This window comes from Poecilia latipinna, unplaced genomic scaffold, assembly GCF_001443285.1.
Source record: "Poecilia latipinna isolate Pla-1442-1.1 unplaced genomic scaffold, P_latipinna-1.0 Scaffold1151, whole genome shotgun sequence".
Classification (NCBI taxonomy): Eukaryota; Metazoa; Chordata; class Actinopteri; order Cyprinodontiformes; family Poeciliidae; genus Poecilia; species Poecilia latipinna.
The window spans coordinates 95,401-104,746 of record NW_015113767.1 but is presented as its reverse complement, the minus strand read 5'-3'; the positions used below and the strand labels follow the sequence as shown (position 1 = coordinate 104,746).

Here is a 9,346-nt window from a genome sequence, read left to right as displayed (position 1 = left end):
CTACAGTTAGAGTTGCCACCCGTCCCGTACTGAACCTATACCGGACGGGATTTGTTCCGTATTGCTGCCACAGAATGTGTGTGATATGATGAGATGCTTTTTAACAGTTTGGCCAAAAAAAAAAAAAAACGTTAACACCCACAACAATACTAGGAATTCCATTGATGGTCTAATGTTTTTTCAGAAATGTCAATGGTGTATTGATTTACATATGACATAGCCATAATTTTCCAAATTTTTGTTTCCTGTTCCTTGTTGAAATTGCTGTTTTGTTGCAACATATACACCTACCTGTTGTAATATTTAAAGATTATTTTTTTTTCTTTTTACTCTTTCCACTTTAGTATATAATATAATATAATATAATATAATATAATATAATATAATATGGTTTTTTGTTGTTTAAATTGGAAGGCTTAAATGCATCAGTACCGTATTTTCCGCACTGTAAGACGCACCTTCAATGAATGGCCTATTTTAAAACTTTTTTCATATATAAGGCGCACAACATTATAAGGCGCATAGAATAGACACTACAGTTAGAGTTGCCACCCGTACTGAACCTATACCGGACGGGATTTGTTCCGTATTCTACAAATATGGATGTGTAATAATAAAGAAATGGTCCCCGAGTACTTTATATAGTAAGCTGCCCCAGTCATTGTTCTACTCACGGTGTTGGTGTTGCGATATTGTGCCCAACTGCTTTCTGGGTAACACAGACCAACCGACACGCTGCCGCCGCAGTCTCTGTCTCTCTTTAAATGTATAAGGGCTGGTCCCTTGGTAACCCTAGTCGAAGCACACCCTGAAGCACCCCGGGTGAATGTCTAAAGCCACTTTGTTGACATAAAGAATGTCAACAAAACAGTCCGACTCCGGTCGGTTAGGAGAGCCTTCCGCGACTGGGCCGGGCGTCGCCGGACGATGGTCACCCCTCTCCGTTCGCACACAGCATGTTGGTGGAGAACGTGGTGCTAAATGACCTGCAGACGACCTGATTCTAGACGGTTGGTAGGTAGATAGTTCAGTCAAACTTTATTAACAAAACCAGCGTTCTGACAACTATCCCAGCATGCACCGCGCGCTTCTTCTACGGGCGAAAATTGAGTCGGCGGCTGCTTACCGTAGGTGCTAGACCTGTTGTGGCTCAATATTGGTCCATATATAAGGCGCACTGTCTGCTTTTGAGGAAATTGAAGGTTTTTAGGTGCGCCTTATAGTGCGGAAAATATGGTACATATAGTGATCACTGTTTATTAAAGCAGTATGTAGAATTTTTTCTTGCATAAAAATCTTAAGTTAATAAATAGTGGAGATTTATTTCTCTGATAACTAATTGATTATACTTAAAAGAATTAACACTAATATCTGTATCAGTGATGAGTACATAGAAAGTTGTTTCCAAGTGTCAGTATTTTACACAAAACAAGCTGGAGGAGCTTGTGTCATCTTGCCAGGAGGATTCTGGATGAGAACAGTTTGCGACTGCACATTGATGACAAAAGAAGTTAGTTTGCGATATTTTAGCTCTCGATGCATTTGACAGCAGGTGCACCAAATGCAGAAACAGAAAACAGCAATGACTTTACAGAGAAAACCTGAAAAATGAGCACACTAAAATGGTATTTAATTTGTAACTGTGTATCTGCTTAAGTCTAAAGGGCTTCTTTGCAACTGAAATGAAGCCGTTAGAGACAGTGCTGCTGGGGGAACAACAGCGTTTTCCCACAGCCGGTGAATTCAGCAGGACTTGAAATGCCAAATAAAGGGAGACAGTGGCTTTCTCCAAATCATCCAGAAACAGTGCAGGCAAGGCAGAGACAGTACCAGAATCCATAGCAACATGAAAACCAAATAAAGAAAAATAAATTAATTTCTGGTCACTGCATGGCACTTTCAATTAAATCAATAAAAGCAACATCTTACAAGAGCTTGCATCCAAAAAGCAGTCAAATAGACTAGTTTCCCAGTCAGATGCTTAAGTTCAGCCACAAACTGTAAACGCTTCAATAGAGTGAATACAGTTGCAATGAAAACTCTGTCAACTAGCAAAAATGCAATAAAATATGCCATCCATAGCACAGGAAACTGTCTCCTTGATCTTTCGTAGAGATATCTCATATCTATGAGAGATAACTTCATGCACCAAAAAAAGGGACTATTTTTGGAGTGAATCTTATATTTTCCTGTATGTCTACATCTGTGCTGACGATCTGACTAGAAATTTGTAAAACTTCTCCTTTTTCTAAAACATTCAACATTGATACATGATGTTAGGAAGGTTGTCAGAGTAATTTTCATTTTGGGCCATGTCAATATCATGAATGTCCTCAAAGGGCCAGTTGTAGCAGAATGTATTGATAAAATTACCCATTAATAAACTGTTAAAATATAAAAGACATACATACATATGCTATATTAAAATAAATAGTGTCTACATTCAATGTGTACTTCTTAAAGTTGAATAATATTGAACATATTTTCAAATTGTTGTAACTGGTCAGTGTATAGACAAAAAATGCTGCTTTGATTTGATAATGTTTAAATGCAAACTACTATGTTGAAGACTATTTATGTGGCCCTCTAGAGTCTAAATGGTCACATAAAAAGTTGTGGTAGGTCACATTTGGCCCACAAGCTTTGACTTTGACACATGAGGAGTTTTACATTGTGCCTCCTCAAAAAAGAAAAAAAAGATACCATTGTTAACAGGAAACTAAAGCTAAAAAATCGTCTCTCCATCTCCATGAAGATGATCTATTCAGATTCTAGTGCTCAGTGTTCCAAAACACCTTTCTTTAACACCTATCACAGCACAGCAAACGCAGTACTCTGAATCAGCATTTTTTTGGGTTGATGTAAGACTGTACAATGCTGAGATAATTAAGGCCTCAGCAACATCTTCATATTCATTTAATACTGTAACAGATAATTTAATCACTGACATAGCCTTGAATGTAATGTAAGCTGTTAATTGTTTTGTCAGAATTAAATTGCATGATTGTTTGAGCTTTTAGATGCCATGTTTGTTTGTTTTTGTTTTTTTAAACTGTTTGCTCATGTAAAAACTTTTCCAAACTAAAATCCTTCATTTGTTTGGAGAATTGCCACATAATCCATCCATCCATTTTCTTTACACCCTTGTCCCTCAGTGGGGTCAGGAGGGTTGCTGGTGCCTATCTCCAGGAAACTGGAGAACCCCCACACATGCAAACTCCATGCAGAAAGACAGGAGCCAGGAATTGAACCAAGAACCTTCTTGCTGCACAGCAACAGCTCTACCAACTGCGCCACTGTGCAGCCCCCACATAATCTAAGTAACCAAATTATTACTTTGTGGTTTTATTATTCTTATTATTATCATTATTATTTATTTATTTATTTTTTTATTTTTTTGCTATATGTATTAGAAGTATTTTAAAAGTCAAGAAGGCATCACACCATTCCTTAAATCGGATCCAACTGTTTGGTCTGAAACATCAGTCTGAAATCTTGATCATTTCTGTTTGGCTCACTGAACCACCTGGTTGTCAAATTAGGTTCAACCTTCAGAGACAACTTGTCATCACACCTAAAACTGTGGGCTCCCATTTGTTGGAGTGTCTAGAAAACACTGCCACCTTGTGTTCATTAGGCAGAATTACAACTCTTGCTTTGGAAAACTCTAAGTTAATTGAATTTCCCAACAGTACAACTTTATGATTATATACAAGAATGAAGATTTTAAATTTGCTATTATTACTATTACTACTGTTATTATTATTATCATACTTTTGTATTAATTGTTTATATTTTGATAAGAAATAGTTATTTTAAGATACAAAAGAAATAAGTGTATTATGTAAACATAAACAATTCCTAGTTTTACAGTAATTCAGATTAATTTATTTTATACACAACCATGTGCAAATAATTCTCAATAAGTAATTTATCATTTTGTTATATAGGATTGCAAGCACAATCAAATCTGATCAGTAATCAATCTATAGCCTGACCCCTGGGTAAAAAGGATATGTTTAAAGCATTGAGTAGATGTTACATAATAATAAACAAACTGTATCTAGGCTGTTGCAGATTTTTGCCCAGGTCCCTCCCTCTTGAAAATGATATCTAGATCTCAACTGAGTTTACCTGGTTAAATAAAGGAAATTAAAAAAAACAAAATCTATGGAACAAATTATTTAACCAACAGTTAAAAATTGCACAAAGCAACTCTCAGAAGCTTAAAGTCAGAAAATTGAGGAGCCAAAAATGCACCAGAAACAGTTACAGTAGTTTTCTGCACACAATATTAATGTTTATTTTCAGTGATAAATTAATATTCAGTACATAGTATGTCTCTGTATATAATTTACACTGTTCTAACATACATTAACTACTACAAGTATTAGTATAAAAAAGTTTGTTTAAAAATGATTTATGAATACCAGATATAGAAGTATGTGTTTGGTTTGTATGAATTTGTAGTATTTTGTAATGATAGAGAAATTCTACTATAGATACATTTTTTTATTTAATTCATTTAAAAGTACTTATTTTCAAATAATTTTATATTTCTCTGTCAGATTATATTATCATTTTTACAAATTAGATCATGTCTGATAAATAATGACAGTTCTCAAGAATCCCTTTTACAAAAATACTTTTTTAGTCTTATTTGAATACATTTTTGGATGAGTATTATTATAAAATATAATTAATTAAAGTGACTCTTACTGGAGTACTTTTTTATTTACCAAAATTGTATGCATCATAAATAAAATTTTAAGTAACACAAACTTTCAGTAATACAAAATTTTATGGTATATTTTTTGCAAAATAAGACATAGGTATAAAACAAGATGAACCTTTAATTGGGAATCTTAAAATTACACAGGAATGTTTAATAAATGTGAACTGAACTGAATTAAAACCAGGTTATTGTGATTGTTGCTGTTTGACAGGGATAATTATTTAATAGCAATAATTACTCCAAGAAATGAAATTAGAATTATAGACAGATAAAAATCAAATATAGATATTTACCATTTAATGCATTGAAAGACCACACATTTAAAAAACATTCATTAGTTATATTAATATGTCAGTTACATATATTTAAAAAGTTTCATTTAAATCATAAACAGAAACATGAACATACCACCATTAAAAAGTAAAAAAAAAAATTCTTCATCTTTCATCTCAGTATTAAATTACTTATCAAAAAAAAAAATAAGTTTGCCAAGACTTTAACACAGGACGAAGTGGATCATATCATAAATTGAGCCGAGCAAATCCTGATGTTCAAAGCCCAGGACTGTTTTATTTATTTAAATCATATGCTTATTATAGCCACAATAAAGCTAAAAAACTCTGTTTAGCTATTTTGACATGGTTAAACTAAAGACGATCACTGTCAACCAAATTGTGGAGCAGCAGTTATAAAACCTCTGCAGTTGTTTTTATTTTTTAGGCTGGTTCACGACAGCAGGGGTGTGGTTGCGATACTTCAATTCCCGATGCAACTGGCACCAGGAGCACCACACACAGATGCAGGATGTGGCAATGTCCTTACAAAGAGAACCCTGTGGGGGAAAGAAAACACTTGCTGTTTTACTCATGTAAAACTGCTTGAGATGAATTTTCTTAAGCTGTTGGTCAAAGAGAAAACTTTGAAATCATCATTAATGTGGAATAAGAAGCTCATTGGCTCTTTTTTACTTTATTTTATTTTTACCTTAATTTCATATTTCTGCCTAATCCCGACTCGCAGGGCTAATCCTGCAGGGGGGACACACAGAGGTATCCCAAAAGCAGACATCACAGCAGGGCTGCAAATGTCACACAGTGGAAGACAGCGGTTCTGTCCAAAAAGTCCTGACACGGTGCAGGCAAGACAGGGGCAGCACCAGAGACCGTAGCAGCCTGAAAAAAAAAATATATATATATATATATATAAGTTAAAGGCAAATATTCTTAAGCAGATTTATTTGCTGAACAATGGAGAAAATTTGGGTAATAAAAAGGTAAATGTAAAGCTTTGATTAAAAATGATTAATACTTACAAGATTTCATGTCATCACAGCAGCTGAGGAGGTCAGAGTTCCAGTTTTCACTCATCTTTCACTAAACGTTAGCTAAAAAGGAAAGAAGAAAAGTAAAAGCCAGACTATGTCAAAAAATGTTAAATGCAACATATATTTGTTGTTAGATACCAAACGTTGCATAAAATGTTCTATAGTCGTTCTAGTGATCTTGACTATGAATGACTGAACTGGGGGCTCAATCAGAAAATTTTCAAAGCAGGATCTGAAGCCCTAACTATACTCATCCTCTTGCTTAGGTACCATTTGTGAGCCTGTTTACACCACACTCTCAGCAAATCTGTACCCACCAAGTTTTTAAAAATCACAGGGAGCCAAAGAGCACAACAAGCAAGGACAAATAAAAATAATGACCCTCAACATACAGGTCAGAAATAAGGAATGTTAAGGGATTTTGAGGAATATGCAGCTCCGTCACGTCTTGTGTGACCATTTTTAACAGTCTGGAAATTAAATTTCCATGTTCCATGAGTTCCCCCAAGGAGTCAGATAATAAATACTCAAATTTCAGTTTCAAACATCCAGCATGTTGAGATGTTCTCATCAGAAGATAGCATAGAGTTGGATCAGATTAGGTGGTGTTATCACTTCATCGCATCCTGCTTTATTGAAATTAATTGTTTAAAAATATGTGAGTCATGCTCTTCATGAGTCATTCGGTTAGCACGGCAGATGGTGACATTTACAAACTAAACCACAGGTAAATTGAAGGCCCAGAGATCTGCAATGTTACATGCAGGAAACTTTTTCAGTTTTTCCTGAAAAAGTGGGCAGTGAAAAGTAAATGAGGAAGGCTAGCTTTAAATTTATAACATACTGTGTTCCTCCATCTGTCATATTATGAGACAATTAAAAAAAAAGAAAGATTAAGTTACATTAAATGGATCAAGTAGAAGCCAGGTGTCTGTTTTTTCCATGATTGAGCTTCGTGACGATCTAATTCCTTTCTATTTTGAGAAATTGAAAAGATTCACTTTGGTAAAATAAACCCACAACCACACAAGATTACACAATAAGACAAACACTGACTGTATTTTAATAACCAAAATGAAAAACAAAAACAAAAAAACATATACTTTTAGAGCATATGTTTTTCTGGGCTTAAAGGTATATGCTCAGGAAAGCAAAAGTTTTTATTTAATTATTTTGTTTCAAAATTTCAGGAATAGGTGTAGTTCTAAAATTGTTTCTAATGTTACTGTTAATCAACAGTTATTTTTGTCCTGGGTTTTAAAATTTTACAAACCTACTTTTTAGGCAAATTTTGTTTTCCTTTGCCAGAAAAGAAAGACATAAAAAAAAGAGGCATTGGATATTTTCACAAAGAAATAAAATTTTACCTGATGATTCTGGAAGCTTTACTGTCACCCAGTAGAGTGCTGAAAGGACTGATGGTGTGGGGTGTGGCGTCTCAGGAGTTATTCAGAATCCTGGGGGGGGGGAAAAACAACGCAATGCTGCAGAACCAGAATTCTTGTGCAAAGCGGTGCTTAAATGACAAACCACGTCCAGTGGTTTATATTTCTGCAGGTGTGGTTGATCTGTCAGCAGGTGAACAAAATCTAAAGAATGTTATCCTTTACAGAGAAACTGACAATCAGCCACATAATAATCAGAGGCAGTGACTGTGTTCTACCTTTCACATGTAAGTTTCTGTAACAGTCATTTGCCTTTCACCACTAGATATTTGTTTCTACTACTTCTGTAATCTTTTGTTCTCTAAAAATCAACAGTTCACTCCTGCCAAGACATTCAAAGAAAGTTTTGATTTAAAAAGGAATAATACATATTTATTGTCCTCATGGTGACGATCATCATAGAACTTGTCCTAAATATTAAGAATAGTTTAGGAGACTTTGTGCTGCAAAGCAAAGTCAGGGCTGGTTTATCAAGAATGGTAGCCAAACATGTCATTATGAAGCACACATGACACAAGAGAAATGTGTTCATGTACAGTTGAGGAAGTAAATATTGAGAACATCAGTGTCTGCCTTAGTAAATATATTTCTACTGGCCTAATTAGTAAAAAGAATCAGATCAATTATGGGTAACAACCCTGGTAAGATACTGCACTAGAAACACAAAAAGACATTTTGGGTTCTTTACAAAGTTCTTGGTTACAGAGAATGTTCAAGGGAGCTCTGTTGGGCCATAATTATTTTGTAGGAGAAACATAATTTTATTATAACTAGCCATGGAAAAAATGCTCTTCACAATATTTCTAACAAAGAAATCACATGAATATTTACAAGAGAAGTCCAAGAGCCCAATGACAACTCAAAAAACAATGTTCAAACCAAAGAATGGCTCGCTATCAGGGGTTTAGTACATTCCTTCCTGATTCCGTGATATAATGCCACCTGTGCAATAAAGTATTTTGCAATGAAATTTCCTCAGTGCTAAATATTTCACTGTCAACTCTTAGTAACGTTATAAAAAAGTGGAAGTGATTGGGAAGAACACCAACTGAACTTCAAAGTTGTTGGCCAAGTTAAACCACAGAGTGGGGTCAGTGGATTCTGAGGCCATTTTCAGAGGTCACAAACTTTTAGCAGTCACTGAACACCTGTTAACACCTGTGTTGAGGAAAAAAATTATCTCCATGGTCTCACATGAATTTATGCACGTGCTTCTAAAAACTCTGACTCTGATTCCATGAAAAAGTGTTTTTTTTGTTTTTTCTAGCTGTCACAATGCTTGGCTGACCTTATGACAGCTCGGCACAGAGTAGTACTTTCTCTATTGAGGAAGTAAGAGATCGAATTGGAGATAAAGTAACGCTAATGCTACTCAAACAGGTCAGTTGGAAAAGCTTCTTGTCTGATTAACTTTAAGTTGAATCTGTTTTTTTTTTTTTTTTTTCCCAGCCAACCCATTTTCCGCTGAATTCTTGTGACTAAAATACCTTCCTGTTTCAAATAGAAGGTGTGAGGAATTTTGTTATGGCTTTGAAGCTGCAGTGGCAGACTGCAGAGTTTAAAGATTTATCTGAGTTAAGATCCAGGATCTATTACTATTTGCCATATATATANTATGACTTTTCCACAAAGCTGTAAACAAAATCAAATCAAGGTTACTTTGAAATAAAATCTGCTTAAAACATTGGTAAATGAATAGAAATAAATGAAGAAATTTATCTTTTTTCTTGTTTATAATTTTCTTTGCCAGTGTTAATACACGTTATTCATTCCCAGCAAAAGGTGATTAACATGAAGTCGCCTGCATCACAAACATAATTTCACTTTGAGTTGATCTGCAGT

General features: G+C 34.7%; 2 protein-coding genes across 3 annotated transcripts in view; both read right to left on the bottom strand.

The window, feature by feature from the left end:
* fcho1 (FCH and mu domain containing endocytic adaptor 1) overlaps nt 1-9,346 on the bottom strand; it is a 66,683-nt gene that overhangs the window by 15,025 nt on the left and 42,312 nt on the right. The window lies entirely within an intron of this gene.
* Nucleotides 4,834-7,512, bottom strand: LOC106960067 (cornifelin homolog A-like). Of its 2 annotated transcripts, none has more exons than XM_015052986.1 (4): nt 7,427-7,512; nt 6,048-6,108; nt 5,720-5,907; nt 4,834-5,567 (listed from the first exon to the last, which is right to left on the bottom strand). In XM_015052986.1, exons 2-4 carry the CDS (start codon nt 6,100-6,102, stop codon nt 5,445-5,447), a joined length of 366 nt encoding a protein of 121 aa, XP_014908472.1. In that variant the 5' UTR covers nt 6,103-6,108; nt 7,427-7,512; the 3' UTR covers nt 4,834-5,444. The 2 variants fall into 2 exon arrangements, with proteins under 2 accessions (XP_014908472.1, XP_014908471.1); XM_015052985.1 differs by having other exon boundaries at nt 6,048-6,119; nt 7,427-7,487.

Excerpts from the sequence above, each read along its gene's own strand:
- LOC106960067 (XM_015052986.1), bottom strand. The coding sequence starts at position 6,102 with ATGAGTGAAAACTGGAACTCTGACCTCCTCAGCTGCTGTGATGACATG. Across the intron at positions 5,908-6,047 it reads CTGTGATGACATGAAATCTT|GCTGCTACGGTCTCTGGTGC; the intron begins GTAAGTATTAAT and ends TTTTTTTTTCAG. Across the intron at positions 5,568-5,719 it reads GGCAGAAATATGAAATTAAG|GGTTCTCTTTGTAAGGACAT; the intron begins GTAAAAATAAAA and ends TTTCCCCCACAG.